This window comes from Pararge aegeria, chromosome 4 (assembly GCF_905163445.1).
Source record: "Pararge aegeria chromosome 4, ilParAegt1.1, whole genome shotgun sequence".
Taxonomy (NCBI): Eukaryota; Metazoa; Arthropoda; class Insecta; order Lepidoptera; family Nymphalidae; genus Pararge; species Pararge aegeria.
Window position 1 is genome coordinate 12,655,370 of NC_053183.1, and position 23,873 is coordinate 12,679,242.

The 23,873-nt window shown below is 35.2% G+C and overlaps 1 protein-coding gene across 4 annotated transcripts; it reads right to left on the minus strand.

Annotated features, from left to right (window-relative positions):
• Nucleotides 1-785: 785 nt before the first annotated feature.
• LOC120637721 (serine/threonine-protein kinase PAK 3) lies at nucleotides 786-22,463 on the minus strand. Of its 4 annotated transcripts, none has more exons than XM_039909682.1 (13): nucleotides 22,399-22,463; nucleotides 21,947-22,078; nucleotides 21,559-21,719; nucleotides 18,843-19,035; nucleotides 12,453-12,568; nucleotides 10,680-10,784; nucleotides 10,126-10,298; nucleotides 8,585-8,713; nucleotides 7,619-7,796; nucleotides 5,796-5,997; nucleotides 5,056-5,171; nucleotides 4,091-4,309; nucleotides 786-3,020 (listed from the first exon to the last, which is right to left on the minus strand). In XM_039909682.1, exons 2-13 carry the CDS (start codon nucleotides 22,056-22,058, stop codon nucleotides 2,937-2,939), a joined length of 1,788 nt encoding a protein of 595 aa, XP_039765616.1. In that variant the 5' UTR covers nucleotides 22,059-22,078; nucleotides 22,399-22,463; the 3' UTR covers nucleotides 786-2,936. The 4 variants fall into 4 exon arrangements, with proteins under 4 accessions (XP_039765616.1, XP_039765617.1, XP_039765614.1 ...); XM_039909683.1 differs by having other exon boundaries at nucleotides 18,843-19,014; nucleotides 22,305-22,457; XM_039909680.1 differs by having other exon boundaries at nucleotides 22,305-22,457.
• Nucleotides 22,464-23,873: the final 1,410 nt, after the last annotated feature.

Consider the following 23,873-nt stretch of genomic DNA (forward strand, 5'->3'; position numbering starts at 1 on the left):
GTTATAATAAACAAAATTAAGAGTGTTGTGAGAAAAATTATATGTTCTGTAAGATTGTTTACACAATAAAGTAAGAAGGACAAAATCTTGTAAAGTAAGTTTTTGATTAAAGGAAGCTTTAAAATCTATATATATTTATATTTAGGTCTGGTCCGGATTTGTCCGGTTGCGTAGGATTATATAACATTAGGCTCAGTGTTCATTGCAAATGTCTATCTCCTTTCCTCAAGGTACATTCCCGTAAAGTTAACGTCATATGATAAAAAAAAATGTCTCTAAGGAGAAAGCGAAAAATAATTTTAACATTTCGGGGTTCGATAATAAATATAAGGTTGCAAAATTGAATTGTTACTTTAAAGGATTTTAGTAGACCTACTGCACCAACCTGAGACAAACATAAAAAATCTAGATAGCGTAATTGGTCATTGATATTGTCAAGAGTATACTACACGTGTCTAACTTTATCTGTACAATTTACACTTGACGAGACTTGACAAGCTCGCTTTTGTTCAATCACTATCGACTTCATTCATTCATACGTCAATCAAACACATCCAGTCAAAAACAAAAATAGCAAAAATTACATATTAAAAAAAAAAATTAACAGCATCTTTCGGCACAACCTATACACTTATTTTAATATATAAGCAGAGAGTCGGTAAATTTAAATATTTTAAAATAAAAATTGTTATAATATATGGTATGTTTTTACATTTTTCAAAATTAATAGTTTTTTTAATAATTTACAACTACTGCTTGCTATTGTCATGTTAATTTATTATTTAGTTATTTTTCACGAAATGTAATTAAAGTGTATATTATTATATTTTTTTTCATACTATTAGGAAATAATGTTTTGTGCCTAAAACGATAAATTACCAATCTTTCCTCATTCCGAATATAATCAGTACAATAAACTATATAAACTTAATACTATGTAAATGCTTCGCTCTCATGACTAACAATGATATCGTCACAAAAATAAAGTTATATTTCATAATACATTCATAATTAAATTAACTTACGCGATCTGTAACATCAAAATTGAATCGCTCTTTGCAGAGTATCCGTATTATAGTTAAAACATTGAAATTATTAATTATCCTGAATAATGAAATAAATTATCCTCAATATAACTCAAAATAACTAAAGCAGCTCGCAATAAATTATGGTTTCCTAATAATCATAGGCATAGCCTAACTTAACTAGCTGGCTATAGTACCGACAATCAAAAGCATTATGGTAAGGCGCCGATTCCACGAGCGGATTTATCGCGAGGATGCCGCCGGTATTTTTTTAATTCATAGTTACCGTATTACAGCAACCTTAGTGACGATGCAATTATTTTTGACTCCCTAATCGATAAAAAATTGGCAAAGGTTGGCAGGTACATTTTTCCCACGGCGCCACCAATAAATCTTAATGCTTTTAGCTTGGTTTTTGGGTCGATTCGAGATTTCCAGTACTCGATGGGGCTTGCAAACCGTTGTTGTGTAAAATTGTATTAACACTAGTTCAGGGTGAATCTCCAGTTAAAGTCATTTACTAACATGACTAGTGGCTTGCATTACATGTCAGAGCGACTCATCGTACTGCCATGGAAATCGTTTACTCGATTGAGTACATGAGTTAGTTGCTCAGCGAGGGTATCGCCGCGACAGATTCGCTCGTTGAGTTGGAGCCTAAGGCAACAGACATTCTGTTATCCAATTAAAATAAGGTCAGTCGAAAATAGAAATAAGAATAAAATACGCAACTATCACACATTCATAAATATTAGTAAAATGCGTGCTTCTCAAAGCTATGTTATAATATTATAAAACTAATCTCATATCTAAAATCAATGTTGGTATGAGGAAAAACGCATCGCTTCAGTAAACATTCAATACATCTCCCAAGCAGTCTCTCACTAGTCGCGGCTCGACCTCCGTGCTCCCCGCGATCCGCGCCAAGTACCATCACAGTGAATAAGCTGATATCATAATTGTATATCCCTACCGTATTCTACTATTATATAACATTACGTCTAAGAGTCAACTGCCAGTCTTCTTTTCGCAGATTTTATCGTAACATTTCGAGTATCTAACGCCTATATCTACAAAACACTATCCAAATTCGCTTTCCGGCACGTTCGGGAGGGACACGGCGACCCGGCGGCGCCCCTAATTACAATAAATAACGTTTCTACACGACACCTACAGATCACTACGCCTATTGGACTGCTACGTTATCAATCTTTTATTGTAAAAATATGATCACCTCTCGTATTAATAATCTGCAGCCATTTTTTTTTATATAAACATAAAATATTGCTCTATAAGTAGATACTTGTATCATCGTAGAAGTCAACATTACTCACTAGAAACCGTAGATTACACCGATTCGTTGGTGACAACTAAATAATCCGGAGGACGTATCTCGGATTTGATTACGAGGTGTCTAGTGTGAGATTTTCTACTTATTCGATCGCGTGGAACGTAAATAAGATTTGTATTGAAGTTACCTACGACTTGTATAATATCGATAGAGCGCCATCGAGTTGCAATACAGTATAGTAAATGGCGATCTTTCGATTTCGTACCAGTTGTAGGTAAATTCGTTAATCGTAGTACAATCTATTTCATACAATTCGTAGTTTACTTCGATAGTCGTAGTTAAATCGAAAGAGCGCCACCTAGTGATAATACTGTTTTCAGTATTGTAACTAGATGGCGCTCCTTCGATTTCATACAAATCGTAGTTAACTTCTACGCAAGCGAATGTTTAGAAAATGTTACACTAGGCACTGGGAGTGTCCAACTATAGTACAATAGTTAAGAGTGGGATACGTCCTCGTCGGTGGTGATCGTGGGTAAAGGCGCACGCGGCAGCCCGGCGCCGCGCGCGAGGCACTGGACGCGCTAGGGCGCGGGCGCGGCGGGCGCCGCGGGCCTGCGCTAATGGCTCTTGGCCGCTTCTTTTGCTGCCATGATGAGGGGAGTCAGCGAAGCCAAAGGTCGCGCCATCTTAAGGAATGGATGCTGGAAACCAAAAAGTAGATTTCTTTAATACTCTACACGTTAACTCTTGACTGCTATACGACCTTCACGGCTAGCAAAAGACGGGATACAATTTACTCGTCCATCTGCCAAAGCACGGCAACAGGGACATTTGACGACATACATTATAGGAACATCATTTCCACCTGTACGCCGGACATAAAAGACATACATTTTGTCCTTGGATGTGGAGAAATTTTATCTTTCCCATGCTAGAAGGCCTGGAGGTAGGTAAGTAGTGATGCAGTATAACATGGTAGAGGGCTTCCATGTTCCGGATCTACCTTCTATAGTTGTATACACGACAATGTACTACAACGCTTAATAGCTTGGCGGCACGTCTTAGTCGGTGGTAGATAACTAACAGGCCACCGCCGGAGCCTCCCACCAAACAAATATTTAGTAGTTCCCAACTACGATTCACCAAGTGCATCTAGAGTTACAAGCAAACCCAGTTATATACTGTGAGTGCATCTTTGTTACCATATGAATCCGAGCTAAGAACAGGTTCACTAGTATTGGTTAATCTATGAGTAAGACTGACCTGTACTTGTTCCTAGCCCGGACTCGTCTTACGGAATTAATGACATGAACATCACCTAATTGTAATAGCGGTAAAGGTAGATTAGGTACTGCACACCGACTCAACGATACGAACCATTGTATAAAACGTTGGTACAGGGGAATGTCGTTTCTAAAGATCTTAACACCTCTCCATAACATGCACACAGAAAAAGTATTGCAATAGGGTATTTGACTGTATTAAAAATATCACTTGTGCTGGTGTAATTCATAAAGATTAATATTTTTTAATATGATTCCGTTTTACAACTAGAAATTATAGTATACATTTTCTATAAATCATGAAAATGATTTTTTTCCGAACCAAGGACATGTGATCACAAAAGCTATTGATTTGTTGTTTCTCTATTAACTTGTGACGTCATAAGTCGTGCCGAACTATTCTTATTTAGCATTATGGTTCATTGAGACGATAAAAAAGCAGTCAAATACCCTATTTTTAAACGCAATATTGTTACCTACGAAAATACCTTTAGTAAGTCGAGGGCTGTCGCTCGTCCATCCACGTCGACTTCTAGACACTGATCGAGGAAGTCTTGGAAAACGGTGCTGAGTTTTTCTTTGTCCTTGATGTCAGGCTTGCCGTTAGTCGCGATCAGGTAGAGCGCCCGCAAAGGGTTCTCATTGAGGTATGGCGGCTCACCTTCGATCATTTCAATCGCCATTATCCCCAATGACCAAACATCAACCTGTAGAGCAAAAAGGTCTTAGTATCCATACTATCATGCATTATTGCTCTAACTCGGTAGAAATCTTCGGTAGAAAAGTGTTATGCTGATAACAAAGAGAATACCCAAATACTAAATTAGTAATTTCAACGGTTCCAACAGGATTTTTAAAATAAAACAAATAACTTTATGAATTAATCTTTTGAAAATCCATAAGACCTACTTGATCTTTAAGGAAATGGATGAATAAATTATCTGTCTTGGATCCGAATAGTATAACGTAACTTTCATTGATTTCCTTAGTTTACCTAAGGCGTAAAATGTAGCAGCTTATTTTCTTCAATAATCGAGCTTTTTAAAACATGCTTCATGTTTAATGTTTGTAACAAACTCTACAACTTTATAAAATTGTTATTCTTCTTCTGCGTTTGTTACGGTTTTTTACAAATCCCGTGGGAGAAATTTGTTTTCCTGGGATAAATATTTTTTTTCGAGCATTAGTTTCCTGTTCAGAGAAGAAGTAAGGGCGATTGATTTTTCGTGCTAAAAAAATACAACTACTATTCACTTAAATCTCCCTTGGCCATACCTAACAAAAACTCAAGTCGAATGGATGTAATACAACGAAGCTTGCTTAGTTGCATGAAGAAAGGAGAAACAAGCTGTTTGTTTGTCCCTTCTTTCTTTCACATTTATAATATTAGTAATGAAGTTAGGGATTAGGTTAAGATAAGATGTACTTCATTGATACTTGAAAACTTCCATACCTTTGGACCATATTGTTTTCTTGTAACAACTTCAGGTGCCATCCAATAGGGCGTTCCGACCATGGTGGTTCTTTTGTTTTGCTCAGGGGATATTTGTGCACAGAAACCAAAATCGGCTAAAACAAATAACTTATTTAAGATTGGTGTGTGTACAAGCGATATAGCGTTCCGGTACGATGCCTCGTATAAACCGATTGTTTCTACGTAGCATTATACCGGAACACTAATTTACTTAGCGGCTCGCCTTTAGACGGTTGCATGGTAAATATGCACAGCTGAACTCTCTCGCAAAGTTAAACCAGAGATAATTCTGCCGGGGCTCGAAACCGCGACCTTGGCTGGTGCCAAGATCGTCAAATTATTGACATCTACGCCTCCGGTTGATAGGTACAAGGCGGCATATTGCGGGACGTGTTCCTTGCATATCTTGCGAAGAGTTGCTCTATTTATAGGTCCCGTCAAGTGTTACGATAAAAAAAACATGCGCCGCAGTCATTGGGGACTGCCGATAGAAGTGAAAACTGAATCTTTTAACATATGTACACTGTATACATATGTTAAAAGATTTAGCTATTGAAAGCGTTCAGTGACGATGACGCGAGTTAAATTTTTTTTGTTCAATAAAAAACCGCTCAACGCGCCAAAAAAAAGGTTCAGAACGCGCTTCAAGAGACAAAATGCCACGTGCTACTTAAAAAAAACCTCAGTAGTTCATGGTTTCGCATCATAAATGTACTCACTCAGCTTGACCTGCCCGTCAAGTCCGAGCAGGATGTTATCGGACTTGATGTCGCGGTGTATGACGTGGTTTGTGTGCAGGAAATGCAGCGCTTGCAGGACCTCGCGGCACACGGCGGCAATTTGCCCCTCGTCCATACACGTCTCCGTCACAACGTCCGTGAGGGACCCGCCCGCCAGGTACTCCATTACTACCCACAGTTCCTGTAAATTTGGAATAATATTATGGTTAGCTTTTCTGTATCTTTAGTAAAAGATTTGCACGCTCGCAATCGAGGAGTCGATTTCGAGTGTGGAAATAGTTTGTGGTAGTAGACCTTTTTGTGGCAGTTCGTCTGGGAAAGTACTCCCAGCGTGCTTATTTCTGCCGCAAAGCCGAATTGTTGCAATGTTGTGTGCCGGTTTAAAGGGGGGGGCTGACGGTGAACTGGCACACACCAGTGCCGTGATAGCCCAGTGGGTAGGACTTCGTCTTCACCATGTTACGTGCGTTTTTATACCACAGATATGTCACTGCTAACATAGAATAATATTTGATTGTTTTTAGCTTATTTAATTTTTATTAAGTTACCTAAATTAAGATCCTTTATTTTTATTTTTTGTTATTTTTTATAGTTTAAGTCCTCATTGATATGTTTTTGTGAAGCTTGTACTCTATATGTTAATTCTTGTGTTTTTTTTTACTTTTTTTTAAGCATCATTATATCACTTGCTTCAACGGTGAATCGTGAGAACGGCTGCATACCTGAGAGTTCTACATAATGTTCTCAAAAAAGTCCACTACTGCACTGCAGTAGTGGACTTTTTTGTCACGGCCAGCGTGGTGGACTACGGCACTGCCCTGTAGTGGGCCGGTAATTGGTTAATATGATGAGGCTCCAAACCTACATCTCAAATTGATGGATACAGAGTAGCACGTAGTATTCCGCGTTCCTTGTTTGCCCAGCTAAGTGTTGCTCTGTTTTTAGGCGATGGATTTCCACTAACCAAAAGGTGGCCACATGCGTGGTCCGTCAATTTTTATAGTAAAATAAATTAACAGCAGAGTAAAATGTATCTTATGAGCATGATATTAATTTTCAAAGGGGTTCGAACCTTTTTGTTGGGAAGCAAACGTGAACTATATTCACCTGTAAAGCATATAATGGGAAACAAATATCGTACGGAAGGGCTTTATGCATAAACGTAAGAATACCTTACTGGCATATTCCGATTTTTAGTTAGTACTAAAAAAACCGCGGGAATAGCTAGTAACGAATGAGTTTCTTAAACGTTGTATGTATATAAGAGATATGTGTATATTTGTTAAAAGATATCCAAATTATTTCAAAAGAAATTGTGAATATAATATGTATAAAGTCGTCAGATATCCCAGCAAGCTCTGTACTGCAAAACGATGCAATAGTACATATATGAAATGTGCTTGCTGTAAAAATATATAATAAACTACAAACCGAATTTCGAAAACATGAATCTTAATATGTTTAAGAATAAATAATCGAAAAATGTTATTATGATGTAAAAGAATATTTATTATAAACTAAATAATTTTAAATATAAATTATGGATCATTATTTCGATCTGGTTATTTATTAATTTTTTTACTGTCATTTTTAATTTTATCATCTGTTTTAATTTAATTTGACATTTAATTAAGGTTGATCTTTTTAATATTCAATGATCCAAATTTGCACACTATTAATTTAGTAGAATGTAATGCTCTCTAAAATAACTATATTGTTTACCAACATCTTTATATTGTACAAACGTTCTTGCAAATAAATGATTATTATTATTATTATTAAAACGAGAAACACAAATTTACCTCATTAACCAAGTAACTGTCCAAGTAGTTGACAACATTGTTGTGCTTGTTCTCCCGCATCACGAGAATTTCATTGATGATGAGCTCTTTCTTGGGTTGCTGGCTGAGGTTCATTTGTTTAATCGCCACTTCCATGCCGGTCGAAGTTTCGATCGCCGTGTACACTGTTCCCGAAGCCCTGCAAATATTTCATAGCATTAAAAGATTTACTGAAAAAACAAATCATCATCATCTTCATCAACCCATTACTGGCCCACTACAGGGCACGGGTCTCTTCTCAGAATGAGAAGGGTTTAGACCGTTGTCAAGCGTGGATTGGTAGAATTCACACGCCTTTGAGAAACTTACGGAGAACCCTCAGGCATGCAGGTTTCCCCACGATATTTTCCGTCGCCGTTTACAGCACGTGATATTTATGTTTGAATGTATTGTTTATATTATTGAGGTTCGAACTCGGTCTCCACGAAAGAAAAGCCGCAGCCTAACCACTAGGCTATTAGCGCTTTTCAAAAACTACATTTCTATTATGTTTCTTTATAGACATATCCAAATTCTAGGTTGAGTGGGACTTTGAACAGTAACCATTCTTCAGGGCGATATCGTAAATACATACTTCCACTCTCCTCCTGTTCTTCAAATGCTTGTGTGCCAGCTCAGTTAAATAGATATGTTTTGTATCTTGCATTTTGCAACTGTATTTGGTTAAATAATACAATGTTTTGGATTTTTGTTACCAATCAGATAGTTTCGGACTAAATAAGGACTAAATAAGATTATGTAACTCGTAAAATAAATAAACCTTTATTGCATGTTAGTTACCTGTTCTCCTCTGTGCTACTACTACTGTCTTCTGTCATCCCTAGCGTGTTGGGAGAGACCTTTAGTCCAGCAGTGGACCGACACAGGCTGTTGATGATGATTATGAATGTTAAATTAACTGTATAATGTAAAAACTGAATAACTTACCCTTGGCCAATTTTCTCCATTTTTGTATATTTTCTATTAGGATCACCAACACTGACAATTGTTCTTAATTTTTCTAATATTTCTTCATCTGTCATTTTCTTTTTCCTCTGTTGCTGTCCAGTTGCTCTTCTGAGTAATAATAGAAAAAAAAAATTATTTATACTCTTTATTTGTACACCACCCAGAAAAACGAGAAAAAACAAAGAACAAACACATGAAGAATGAAGTAGGATACAAAAGGCGGCCTTATCGCTGAGTAGCGATCTCTGCCAGGCAACCTTAGGATTGGGAAAACATAAAAGAAAAACGAATAGGTGGGGAAAAACGAATAATTCGTATGTATGTACTATTTAGTACATACATACGAATATCTACATATTAATACATAAACCAGACTACACAAATACAACAATACTATTGATAAATATATAAAATAAATATACTAATACACATAAATACTTAAATTAATGTAACAATAAAATATTAATATAATTTTGCTTAATTAATTTTTATGAATCATTACGGTTCGCCGAATCGGTGTCGTAACTTTAGACGGCTCCTAACGTAGTTATACATCATATAAGAGTTCGTGAAACGTTTTTTACTTTAAAAACCACCTAAATTACGAGGCATCCAATTAAGGCGGTTTCTAGGTTTAGTGAAAACGGGCATTAGTGAACTAAAAACGTCACTATAGTGATATGTCATTATCTGTAATTTTATATGAACGACTTAATTTGATAGTTTGACAAATTCATATAAATTTTACAGTACATTCAAAGTTAAGTTTCTCTTGATCACTGTATCCATGTAACATCAAAATATTAATTCTGGGAAGCAATGAGTCCCATTCTGATTTTTAATCAGAGGTCAAACCTTTTGGCGAATATTTTGTTTAATAAAAACTTATATATAATAGCTGATAATAAATAGCATAAAAACCATACCTTATAGCAAATTGATAACCTCAAAATATAAATTCCATATCACTTTTTAAGTGATGAGATATTTGACTTTATCTGGCGTGTTGATTGGTTTTTTGTCCGACGTAAATTTATTCGATATTGATATTTAATACCGTTTGTTGCTTTCAATTAGAATAGTGCTCTTTTAATTAACAATTAATTGTAAAACTTATTTATTTTATTTCAATTCTAGCAAGGGTGCAATGCTTTTAAGATATACAATTTCGCTTTGCAATTTTTTAAGTGATAACAGACAAAACTATGTTTGTTAACATCATATTGAAAATCTTTTAATTTCTTGACTTTTCCCTGCTATTACAATCAAATATTCGTATTCATATAAATCTTCCTTTTGAATAACTCTATCTATTGCTTAGTTTAAACATCTAAGCGTCGAAACAATAATGGCGACTATGTTTTAAACGATGTAAAGACAATGTTTTTTTTTGTGGGATCTGTGTTCTCGGTGGTATCACCAAAAACGTCAGAATTAAAACTCAATACTTCAATTTGGGGCACGCTTGCATAGATAATGTCGAAGCACTCTCGCATTGAAGGCAATCGAGTTGTACTTACCCGGTTTCGGGGGCGGGTGCGCCGTTAGCGGGCGGAGTTGCCTGTGGAGCGTGTGCGGGAAGGGCGGGGAGAACGGGCAATGCGGGGTGGGGCGCGAGTGCGGGCGGTGTTTGTGCTCCAGCAGGGTTCTTGTTGCGGTCTAGCACCGATCCGGTCTCCCCTCGGCTGCATATCTGTTGAGATGAATGAAGTTAACGATTTTACTTATAAGCACCGTTTCACTGTAATGTAAACAATATATGTTTTAACGCTTAATTAGTGCCTGATATAGGAGACATGAAACAACTATTTTTTTCATGTGACCAGTGCCAGTTTACGAATCATTACGATTCGCCGAAACGATGTTGTAACTTTAGACGGCTCCTAACGTCATTATACTTACTTACACGGCATCCAATACAGGCGGTTCCTAGGTTTGGCGAAAACGGACATTAGTGCACGATGTACACATTATAAAAGTGACGCTTACTTTTACATTTGCGTTTTTGCGTAAATCTGTCATTTTATATGAACGACTAAACTTGATAGTTTGACAACTTGTGAATGTTACTTACTGAATGCGTTGTTAGCGCAGGATGCGGCACGTGGGGCGGTGAGGAGGACGCGGGTACGGGACGCGGTGGCGGCGCTTCTTCTATTTCTTCTATTGGTTTTGTATACTTGAAATAGAGATTTAATTATTAATTTACAGAAGCAAAGGTACGTTCGTATAAAATTAAAAAAAAATCTGCTTCTTAGACTAAGCTAGTTATTGGCTCTATGTGAAATAGAATTTAGTTTAGCTGTTTGTTTTCCTGGAATAAAAAGCAGCCTAAATTGCTCTCTCATTCAAATAACTCTGTTATTTGTAGTATTGGAATGTTTATTTATTTACTTTTTTCATTTCGTGTACTTTTCTGTTTTTGCCAAATACTAATTTAATACAAAATGCATTCAAATGAATTATTATATAAACGATTATAAACTACCTTCACCCTACTGTGAGCCAGTGGCGTTCCTAGGGTTTTGAGTTTGAGCAAGCCCAGTTTCCTAAAGGACAAATTTAACTCGTCATGATCTCTAAGTCACCATTCTTGTTGTGCTAAATGACAAACAATATCAACAAATCTTTGAAAAGCATTACGATTAAAATGTCAGCACGCGAATTATGATTTTAAATTTCGATTGATAATTGATTGGATAAAGAAGTTTCTATGCGCTGTTAGCCAAAATTATAAAAGTAATCATAGAACTTCAAGTGTTTCTATGAGTTCTGCTCTCTTTAATTTTTATGATGCCTGGTAATTTATGTCATAACCAGCCGCGCTCCAACCATTCTTTTCATTAGAAAAAAAATATGCCATACCAACAAACAATTTATTAGAATGGGAGCATCAAACAGAGTTCTACAGATCCATTAGGATGTCTTTTCTGGCGTAGGTTTCGGTGAAATAAAGAGTTGTATTTTTTTTAAGAAATTAAATAGTTTACCTGTTGTTCGCCAATTATTTTTTGATTTCGCCACAGAAACAATTTGCACACAATTTGAGTTCTTATTTAACAATATTTACTTTAATTTATAAGAAAACAAACCAGTAAAATACACAAAAAAACAATAATAAACTCCTAACTAGTTACTAACCAATAATCTGTCAAGTGTCAACTAGTTGTAACGCAAATAATAATAATAATATTCGCTCGCTGGTCATCTTCACTAACTTTAACTCGCAATCTGGCATTTGATCTCTATACTAAATTATTAAATAATCTAGATTGTCTCTGCTAAATACATTGAAATTTCTATGAGAGAAAGCAGTAAAATAAAAGCCCCATATAAGCAAATGAGTGCGAGCGTGACAAAGCGGGACCACCGATCGCGTACGAAGACGCGCGAAGAGAGCGCGATAGTTCGGCGCGGCGTCGTTCGGCTGATTGCTACCACAGAGTCTACCTGCCATAGTAACGTAGTGCTTTAGTAACGTAGACAAAGAGTATATACATTATTGAGCAAAAGTTAAAACATTGTATTTATATCCTCATTGCTATAATGTTTTAATTATTTTGTTGAGAAAAATTTAAAAGAGATATTTATTGTAACGCAAGCCCGGCTTTTCGGCTTGTATGGTAGTACCGCCACTGCTGTGAGCTGTCAAATCTCAAATCTGATCATCCCAAAAGAATAGAAATATATTGTTTTTCGACATTAGTAACTGGATGGGTGATCAATGTTTCTTCTCAATTGCCTCAGAGCAGTTTAAGTCTATTCAAGTCATTATTATTACAATTTACCAACCTTTTGGTAACATTAATAAAACGGATTATGAAAACGAGGTATAAACATTACTAACAATACTCTTAGTGCGGTCGGGTCGCGAAGGAGGCGGCGGCGGGGGCTCAGGGTGCTCCGTATCCGTGGGAGTGGAAGACGAGGGACTACTCGACGAAACTCGCGACACAGAAGAACCTAGGAAATAAAAAACAATATATTAAGTAGAGACACAGACGCCCTATATTATTAATGTTGTTGGTTGGTTCTTTAGTTCCCTCGTATTTCAAGGAGGTATGTATTCGTTAAATTTGATTAATATGGAGAAGCTTATAATAGTTAATTAAATATAAAATTCTGTAGGAACAAACGACAAGGCTACTTGGAAGCTCCGCTCTCATCTCTCATGATGCAAAATTATGCAGAGAGCAATCTGCTGAGTTTCTTGCCGCCTCTTGCAGAATCTGCTTTCCGAATCGGTGAAAGTCACTACAAAATTACTTAGTTGATGTTTCAAATGTGCTTATAAATTACGCCTCCTTGAAATAAATGAACGTAGAATTTGGAATTTTCAAGTAAATAAAAAAAAAATATACTACGACAATACACACATCGCCATCTGGCCCCAAAGTAAGCGTAGCTTGTGTTATGGGTACTTAGATTGCTGATGAATACATTTATTTATTTATTTTTTTTTTTTTTATTTGGAAAACAAACAGCTATAAATAAATTTCTACAATGGATAAACTTAATTATAGATCTTACACAAGCCAATAAAGTTTTCACTATTAATTAAAATTATCATAATGATACGGGAGTTTGGTTTAATTATATATAAGTAACTTTAATAACGCAAAAATGATTGCTCATTTACAAAAAGTTAGTCTAAGAAAAAACACACATTCAAGTGCATTTTTTGATAGCAGATACAAACTTTCCATACTTATAATAAAATTGGTCTATATGTTGATACTTATTATTGTAAATATCACATGTTCTTATAATAAATCTGTTCCGGCTATAATTGGTCTTAGCACGTGGGAGAAGGTACGTATTCATTTTACGATTAGTACGTTTGTCGGATTTGGGAACACAAAATTTTATTTTATTTGTCAGATATTGGCAATCGATTAGGCCGTTTATTATTTTGTACAAAAAAATCTGATCTTTGTGTTCTCTTCTAAGTTGTAAAGAGTTTAATTTTGTAGGGTCAAAGGAATTAAATCTTTTACTAACACACTTAAAAAATTTACGCTGAATGCAGAGAGCATTCAGTGTAAATTTTAATCATATCCACGTGAATGGCGTAATGCGGATTCCAAGCAATGGAAGCATATTCTAGGTGGGATCTTACGAGTGAGTTGAAAAGTAAAATGAGTGTATTTGGGTTCTTAAAATCAATAGTCTGACGCAAAACAAAACCAAGCATTCTATAAGCTTTATTACGAATAATATTCAGATGAGGTTCAAACGATAATCGACTATCCAACTGGACTCCCAGGTCTCTTACCTCATCTACTCTACGTAATTTTGTACCGAGTAAATTATAACTGTAAGGTATAATTTTCTTTTTCCTCGTAAAGGTAATTGAACAACATTTATCAACATTCAAAGTTAAACCGTTTTTTATACAGTATTGACTGACATGGTCTAAGTCATTCTGCAAATCTTGACAGTCTTTTTCTGTTTTAATTATATTAAAGATTTTTGTGTCGTCAGCATATAAAAGTAAGTTAGACTTTTTGATACAATTTACAACATCGTTGATAAAAATGTTAAAAAGTAAAGGCCCGAGGTGAGAACCCTGCGGTACTCCAGATGCAATTGGTACAAAAGTAGCAGTATATCCCTTGACAGCAACTGCTTGAGTACGTTCACGGAGATATGATGTGAGCCATCTCAGGAGGTCACCATGTATACCGATTGCCTCTAGCTTCCTAATTAAGATATCGTGGGATATTTTATCAAAAGCCTTCGAGTAATCGGTGTACACGGCATCAACCTGGAAACCATTGTCCATTGCCTCTAAAGTGACATCAAGAAGTTGGCATAGATTGGTTTCCGTAGAGCGTTTATTTATAAACCCATGTTGAAAGGGCGTCAATAATGGTCGTACTGCTGGGAATAACGTGTCATATATAATCTTTTCGAAGAGTTTAGGAATGACTGATAATTTAGATATACCGCGATAATTACGTATGTTGTGTTTATCTCCATGAACAACGATAGAACGTTTCCAAGTGTTTGGCATTACTCCTGAATTGAGAGGTCTCTGGAACAAAAGTGTTATGGGCTTAGACAATTGTTTGCTACATTTTTTAAGGAATAAGGGATGAAGACCATCAGGGCCACTGCCTTTAGTCGAATCAAGACCTGATAAGTACTTTTCAACTATTTCAGTATTTATTTTTACGTTTCCAATAAGAGCTTGTGAAGAGTTAAAATTGTTGATGTTCGAAATAGCATTCGAATGGTTTTCGAAGACCGATTCAAAAAATTTATTGAAAAGATCCGCTATTCGTTGCCCATCATATGCATTTTCATTATCTAGATATAGACTATCAGGTATTCTATTAACGTTATATTTTGACTGTAAGAATGACCAAAAGCATTTTGAGTTTAAAGAAATATTACCTTCTGTACGCTGAATAAACGAACTATAACATGAAGCTTCCAAAATTTTGAATTCAAGCCGTAGATGAGAAAACAATATGTAATCAGATTGCCTGCAATAAATTTTCCATTTCTTATGTATTTTCAATTTTTTATTCAAAAGTTTAACTAATGGACGAGAGTACCAACTTGGATATCTCGTATTATTAATGACAAGCTTGGACGGTATAAACTTATCAATTGTTATATTAACTATTGAATAGAATTCGTCTACGGCATCTACCACACTCCTGTCACCGAGACGCTCGCTCCAGTTCACCTTCCCTAACTCTGCATTACTGCCGATTACCACATGTAATCGGCAGTATGAAAACGTCGTACCAAGCGAGGAGGCGGACGTAGACTGGGTTGCACATATTGCACATCGACGTTTACATTGAGTGCAGGATGGTGACCGTCTTCAGGTAGCGATAGTGGTTCACATCTAGTCACTGCACATTGAGAGCTAGATATAACTAAGTCTAAATATCTATAATTCATATTACTAATACAGTTAAATTGCATCCAACCAGTAAAACATAAAAAAGACGAAAGTTGGGTTGTAAGTTGGTCAACAGTAGGATTTGTTAAAGTATAGTATGATTCGCGAGTGTCACAGTGCCACTCTCCGTTTTTTATATTAAAATCACCAACCACTAAAAATTCATCCGTTGGATTTTCAATGTTTAAGTCTGAAAGGTGCTCGAAAAGTTGATGTTGAGACCATATTTGATGTGCATTCTGTGGGAAATAACAACAGAACAAACGAAGATTTTTATGTGTGGGGCCGCGACATAGTGATATATTGATTTGAGTGATTTCAGCATCGGGAAATACAGGCAACGGACGTACATTCAGAATATTAGTATTAAGTATGCGGTGAACAGCAATTAAGGTACCACCGCCCATTGTCATTCCTAATCGTTCATAGTCGCGATCAGTCCGATACACATTATATCGCGAGTCAAATAATTCCGCGTCGTTGATTCCCGGCAGTAACCAAGTTTCAGTTAAACATACGAAAATGTCATCATCATTTTTTAAAACATTTTTCAGAAATTCATTTGTTTTTGTTCGCAACCCGCGAACATTTTGGTAAAAGACACTAATTAACAGTGTTTCAGTTTAGGTATAATTATACATTTAATTAATACGCACGCAATTTTTCTCAGTAATATTACCGTAACACAATAATAATATAATTTATGAACAGAAAATAATTTAGTACATTCGGGACTATATACAAAAACGAACACGCAAAAAGTGAAAAATCCCAAGTTCACGTTTTTATAGGGAACCGTAATTAAATACATGCAACAACTTAAAGTAATTTTGGCAGACGTATCATACAATCCATTCCAGTGAAAAATAATAACTATTAGTGATATCAATATAATATGTACGGTAGTTTCACGCGGAGATAGTAATTTAAAAATTCTTACGATATCAAGTAAATACGTAAAAGTAATGATGTGATCAAATGAGTCGAAGTACATTGCGCCTAACGAGAGTTTTCTGTGCCGAACAGTATTAACTAAGCCGGCAATGCATAGTACGCTTGGAAGTAAAAGACCAATGCCTGTTTCATCGTAGTAAAAGTGTAAAGACAAAAAACTAATATTGTGCGAGTAATCATGTGTTGTAAACCTTTTTTGATATGATTGATTTTTTATAAAACAATGTAAGTGTTGACTTAAGTGACAATACCAAGTCAGGTGTAATTTATATATTAAATAAACTGATTTGGATCGAATGGTACCGTATTTAAATTCTAATAATAAGATAAAACAACCAGAGCCTGTCCAATAATTGTTTAAGACCATGTAACATGATACGGATAAGTAAGACAAGTAAACAATTATTATAACAAAAAAGATATTACTTAAACAATTTTTTTTAGAGACTCCTCTGAGGTGATATGTAGGATTTTCGATTTATCGTTTTGCCGAACCATGATTTTGCAGTTACGTACCCAACAATAAGTGTAATTTTTTTCTTTAGCCTTGAGTTTGGCTTTTTGCAGCAACATTTTATTGTAACTTGACAAATGATCGTTGATATAAACGCGATTATGGTTGCCAGGAAAACCTATATCGGAAGCCTTTAAATCCTTCAGACGGCGCAAACACGATAAAAGATCATCTTTCTTATACCTTGACAATAGTTTAATAATAATTGGCTTAGGATACGAATTATCAACATCATTTTTAATCGCAACTCGAGTTACAAAATCGATATCCCTCGCTGGATCCAACTTGTAACCACCCTTCTCAGCTAAGTTTGTTATGACGTTGACAAGGTTTTCATCCTTCCTCTGTGGAATGCCATTTATTTGGATATTTGAGCGCCGCACCCATTGCTCATTCTTTACATTAAATTCCATAATGCTAGCCACATTTGCCTTCAACTCATCCAATTCCGACTGTACTTCACTCAGTTGAGACAACTTCAACTCCACATCTGTTACCCGATTGTCCAGATCATCAATTTTAGTAAAAAAAAGTGGTTTTAAGCTCTGATATATCCTTCTTCATGGCACTTAAGTCATTTTTTATTATCTGCATGGATGACATTTGAATTTGCAATTCAGAAATTTGCGTTGATATAGTTTGAAGTAAGATATTTTGCGACAAATCCGAAGGTTGACAATCCCTGCCTTGAGATGAAATTGTGAGGGTAGGTGTTGATGTCTCACAATGTCGTGGATTACTGATGATAATATTTTCTGATAATTCTGATTCGGAACTGGTGGACTCCTCATCGGGATCAACTGTACTTTTGACTGGAGTATCATCATGCCTTGCAGTTTTCAGAGGACACGTAGGGCAGTTCCAGTTGGGGTTTCTCTTTAACTTGTTGAACTGTGCCGTGTTTATGTTTAAGCATTTCGCATGATAATATTTCTTGCACGTTGAGCAAACCAGGGCAGCACCATCTTTGATCGGCTTCGAACAACCTTCACAGGTCTTCATTGTCCAAAATAAACCAAGGCTTACTTACACTATATTATATATCTATATTACGTGAATTTGAGCACGGTTTTATCAAAGTTTATATTGTGGTTATAAGTTACTGAATTAAAATTCGACGACGCACTTTGCTACTACACTTCTACAAAATATAATAATCTCGCCTTGCAAACGTCTGCCTTGTAACAACTCCCGCGCGCGAATGGGATGTGGGTTAGATTCCCACAACTGGAAAATGTTTGTTTAATGAACATGAATGTTTTTCATTGTCTGGGTGTTTATCTGTTTATTATGATTATTTATGTGTATTATTTTCATAATACACATAAATAATAAACACCCAGACAATGAAAAACATTCATGTTCATTAAACAAACATTTTCCAGTTGTGGGAATCTAACCCACAGCCTTGGGCTCAGCGACGATAGACAGGAGGTCCGTCGTAAGAAATATGTGAAAACCAAAACAGTAAATCTTTCTCCAAGTTTTTCGAAAATTTATTGTGACGTCGTTACGCCGTGTGGTGACGGCAGATGAAAATAGTTTTACTACCACGCTTGTTTCCGCGGGTGTCGTACGAGGCAACTACTAAGGGTAACAGGGCTACTGTAGGGCTAATACAACAGCATCGTCTGTGCTACTACTACCATCAACTGCGATCACCAAATCGTCTGTCGTGCGCAGTGTTTGGCAAACCCTCCTGTCGGGAGAGGCCTTTAATCCAGCAGTAGACTGTTATAGACTGTTGAAGATATTGGCAAGAAGAGCGAGGAACAGAATGACAGGCTTGCATACGTCCCCTTCACCCCTTTACAACGGAACAACCGTTGTTTAGTCATAGTAAAACTTACCTGAATGTGTAGTATGCATCTGAGCTGACGTCATATACTTTGATGGTGGCGGCTGAGTTGCTGAGGCATCATACCATTTAAGAACATCTAAAACTGCCTGTGGGTTACTCTTCTGTTCTTGTTTACTGATGTTGGATGCCATTAACAGTCGTGCCCAAGCTTCAGGCATGCCCTTGGTAACAAAATTATAGGACTACTTAAATATTTCTCTTTCTTTAATGTCAATATAATTTATTTACAAATTAATTTACATATTTATAAATTATTAACCATATCAATATTAATTTCATGCTAAAGGTATGTGTGATTGACTCAATTGTAAAGTTATCGAAAAGTAAAAGGTGATTGCAACTTTTTTGTTGTGAAAATAAAAATGAATGTAATATCATAAATAATTGTGGGCACATTTAAACACAATATGAGAAGCAAAGATAATGTATTAAAACAGTAAATCAGTATTGTATGGTAAACTTATAATATCAGCTCACACTAATAGTATTTTATGTAAAAGTGCTAATAAGTTAAGATAATAGTTAAAAAACAAAACAAGTCTTTGTTGTAGAGATTTTGAGTTAATGTATGATTTTTGAGAGGGGAACACTTTATGTGCACTTGCATCACCAACTTACAGCATGTCACCATACATCAGATGTATACTTTTAATTATTGGAATTTTTTATAATGCACTAAAGTTGTTTTTTGGAAAAATCCTATTATTTTACTTGAGACAATTTACCTAAGGACCAGTGATACTCATACAGCTGACCAAACAAAATATTCAGTCTGTTTTAGAGAGAGGTAAACTTACACATTGCTACACACTACTAAAGATATTTTTTCATACTAATCAAATCCTCGGTAGATGGTAAATCCTTAACACAACATTATTAATACCATAAATAGTAAAAAAAAACCTATGTGTGGTTTAAAACCTAAATTTTTAACCCCCAATATGCTTACGCTTATAGACCACAAACACTGAAATCATGTTAATAATTGGTTTACTGTCACTATTTTTTGCATCTGTTACAAATTTTTGCATTATGACGGTAAATATATCAGAGTTACTACTTAGAAATGTTTTTAGGCCAACAGCATGGAGGAGGTTTTGGGCAGGAGACTTTTTACTACCCAGGGAAAAGACAAAATTTTACGATCTCACTCAGCTTTATTAACTCTCCAATGATGCACAGGTGGATATAATATCCAAATCATCCTCATCATGTCAACCAAATTCCAAATCATCTTCATCAGGTCAACCAAATTAGATCACCGTCAATTTGGTCTCCTCGCTATGCTATTTGCGCAGGGCATTACGAATTTTACTTTTCAATGATTAACCTTATTTATTACATGTATGACTTGTACTTCTATTTATTTATTTTAATTTATAGGCAAAGTATAAAAGTTTCAAAATGCAATAAGAAGCCAACAATTTGATAACCACATACAGGCAAGAATAAAAGAAATATTTACAAATTAGAGCTGCTACAATGAATCTATTTGAACTTATTATATTGTCATAGTAATACATTTCTAGATACTGATTTCAATAGGCATGTCATAATATATAAATACTATTACAGCATGGTTCTTGTTTTGAATTATAAAACATGAAGATAGCTTAGGAATGCATGTATAAAACCTAAGCTATTACTTACTGTTATAGGCAGCTTGAAACAAAAGCGGCAATACAGGGAACTCAGTTACACGATTTTTTGGAATAGTATTATTATTTAAGAGAAAAGTCCTAAGATCAGACACTAAAATTATTTCAACTATTTTTATTACTTTTCTATTCTAATACAACATATGTAGCCTTTAAGTATCAATGACTATAATACAATGTGGATCTATACTATTTCAAAATGCAATATAACATGCTTTCTATGACTTTCCTATATAATTTTAAAATAAAACTATTACTTTACAGATTTTTTATGATAAAACTAAACTCTGGCGTGTGCCTGTTTATAAATATTATTATTTTATAATAGTTTACTGATTTGCTGTTACTGAATTTAATTGTATGTGCAGATTTTACAGGACAACAGAATTGTTTTTGGACTACTATACACCAAAAAGCCAAGCCCATTTGCTGTGTGTAAAAGCCAATAAGCTATTTATGATCACAATACATGTATGAAGCTTTGTTGTAAAATATAATGGTTATATTTATATTAAAATAAGAATAACTAATATTATTTTCATTAAAGTGCCTCTGGCTTATTCATTTATTGATTAACTTCTAGATAAATGCTACAACGCTTTATTGCCTGACACCAGTTATCATAAGGTAAAGTAATTCATTATAAAAGCCTGTGGCTTAACAGGACTGTTATATACTAAAATTGTATACCTTATTCCCATGCAACATCTTGCATGGGAATGAAATTCTCTTCATTCTAATATATATATATAGTTCCTTACTTTCTGGCCACAGACCGTACATATATAGATGATCAATGTATAATTAACATTGTGCTATTATTATAATTGTCTCGCAAGAAGTCTCTATGCAGAGGTAACACTGTTTTTGTCTTAGGTACCCCTAACCCCTTATTACACTCAGGACTATTACTGGTTTTCGTAACGTAACATATTTTTTCTTAATTATTATTGGGGTTCAGCATAGTTGTGTGGATACCATTACAAGATTTTTGTAGCCTCTCATAATCCATTCATAATAGGTGGAAACACTAAAATTTATGCTTACTGTGAATTCTCCTGTGACAGCATCAAATCCAACATGGACTGTATGTTCAAAGTTTGTTGGGTAGCTAATATTTGGCTTATTATCATTATGGGCAGTACTTTTGGAGCCTTTTATTTTTGCTTTTAAAGTTTTCTTCTTTCTGTCTCCACTATCATCAGGCTCTGAAATAATAATTTTAACTAATGAGAATATAATATTTCTATCAAGTGTAAACATTAATAGATCTATATTGATATTATATTATAAATAAAAGAAAATGACATTTTTGAGGACTATCAACTGAATGTAATAATTAAAATGTGTTTTCTTTGAATATTTCATTTTGGTATGAATTATGACAAGGGTGAGTCATAATGTTTTGAATCTTTACACTATATCTATAGACTACCTTTTGGTAAAGGCCTCATATCTACAGAGGCTACAGAATCTCCTCGATCGGTGGCCCGGTTGCTGGTGAGGCGCACTGGAGGCGCGGGTGGTTTGTCTTCATCGCTCGACATTCTGGCCCTCTATGCACGTCCTAAAAAAAGGCTTTGTATCTAAAAACGAGTGACACAACAAGGAAGATGTAAAAGTTCTATTAGTTTAAGTTAACATCTCAAAATAATTAGCTGACCAAATAATTAAGTGGAAACGTGTGTCGAAAACATTATACAATAACAATGTCTCCAGATATTACTCACGGACGCGCCCCGCAAGGTTTCTGTAAAACCAACAGTCCAACACACATTGAAGGAATTTCCCACCTTTTAAACTACAGTAGGCGATTTACGTTCTCGATAGCCACTGAAAGATTACTTTACATTTCCACTGCCTGTTTGCACAATGTTTTCCACTTACAGAAATTTTATTTTAATTCCTTTATTTCACACACAAAACGACAGCAGCAGCGATGACTAGGGCCGCCATTTAAAATTTATACCATAGACATTTTTTTAATAACTTGTTTTACGGGTTTTGATTCTAGCCCTTTTGATATGCCATAGACAATATATAATTATAACACGGACCAACTACCTACAAACTATGGAGGGTAGAGGTAAGGAAGTCATCTTATATGGGAGAAAAGTTGAAAAAGTGTCCAGTTGTTGCGCTAAATAACAGTTCAAAAATCCTTCACAATGGCGCTGGTGGATGCACAGGGTATGGTATGAATGTAGCAATCGTAGATGAATTGAAGTATGCCGAGTTAAAAAATTTAATGTCATTATCGACTAAAGTAGTTAATTATTGAGAATTTCAACAACTTACGTTGTACAAAATATTGTGGTAAATATAACCTTACTTCCTTGTATCTCCATACTTCCTTGTTTATTTTTTAAGCCTACTCTAACAATATTTATATTTGGCGCTTCTTTTAAGAGTTACCCTGATGCAAATGTGGCGCCATCCTAATTTAATACATTTTGACGACACTTTTTCATATACACAGATGACTCTCCTTACCTCTACCCTCCATACTACAAACTTACAAAGCGGAAGCACAGCTCCAACTGAATAACTACATTTTATAACCATTATAAACAAATATAACCCGAAATAAAATCTTGAAAACATTATTTTTATCAAATTATTTTTATCAAATACGATAATCTGGGGCAAGAGATTAGTCTTACGAACTCAGATAAATAATTATGAACGTCAAAATAGGGAATAAGAATAAATTAATAATAGTGCTTAAACCATAACCATATGCAAAATGCATAATCTTTTACAGCTTTTAATGAAACAAAAACAAATATTTTTTTTAAATAGCCGCACAAACGGTCTCATCAAACCGCGTGACGTAATTTGTTATCTGTGTGAAAATAAAGTGATTGATCAAAAATAATATCAATGGTGTTTAGTACGCATTATATTCATCATCATCATCATCATATCGGTGAGAACGGGTTAATCCGCCCGGTGCCCACCACGCTGGCCCATTGCGGATTAGTGGACTATTCGGTTATAAAAATGAAAATAAATAAAATATAAATAGCCTTTATTCTCTGACTAAATAAATGTTTGCTTAGACACTACTAGTTACTAAATCTATTATTTAATTAAGTTATCTTAATTCCTAAAAAAATTGTTTTGTAACACCAGCGCGCTTAGTCAGGCTGTCCTTGGACATAGGCCTCATCTAGAATTCTCCTGTGTGTTCTGTCTCTGGCTATTCTGCGCCATCCTTTTGGCAGGTCATCTTCCCACCTTTTTTGTGTCCTTTTTTCCTCTTGCCATATCTAGGGTACCAAGATATAATTTCTTCAGTCTTCTTTCTTTATTTTTCTTTCGAGGATCTAACCACATGGCCAGTCCAGCGCCATTTTAGC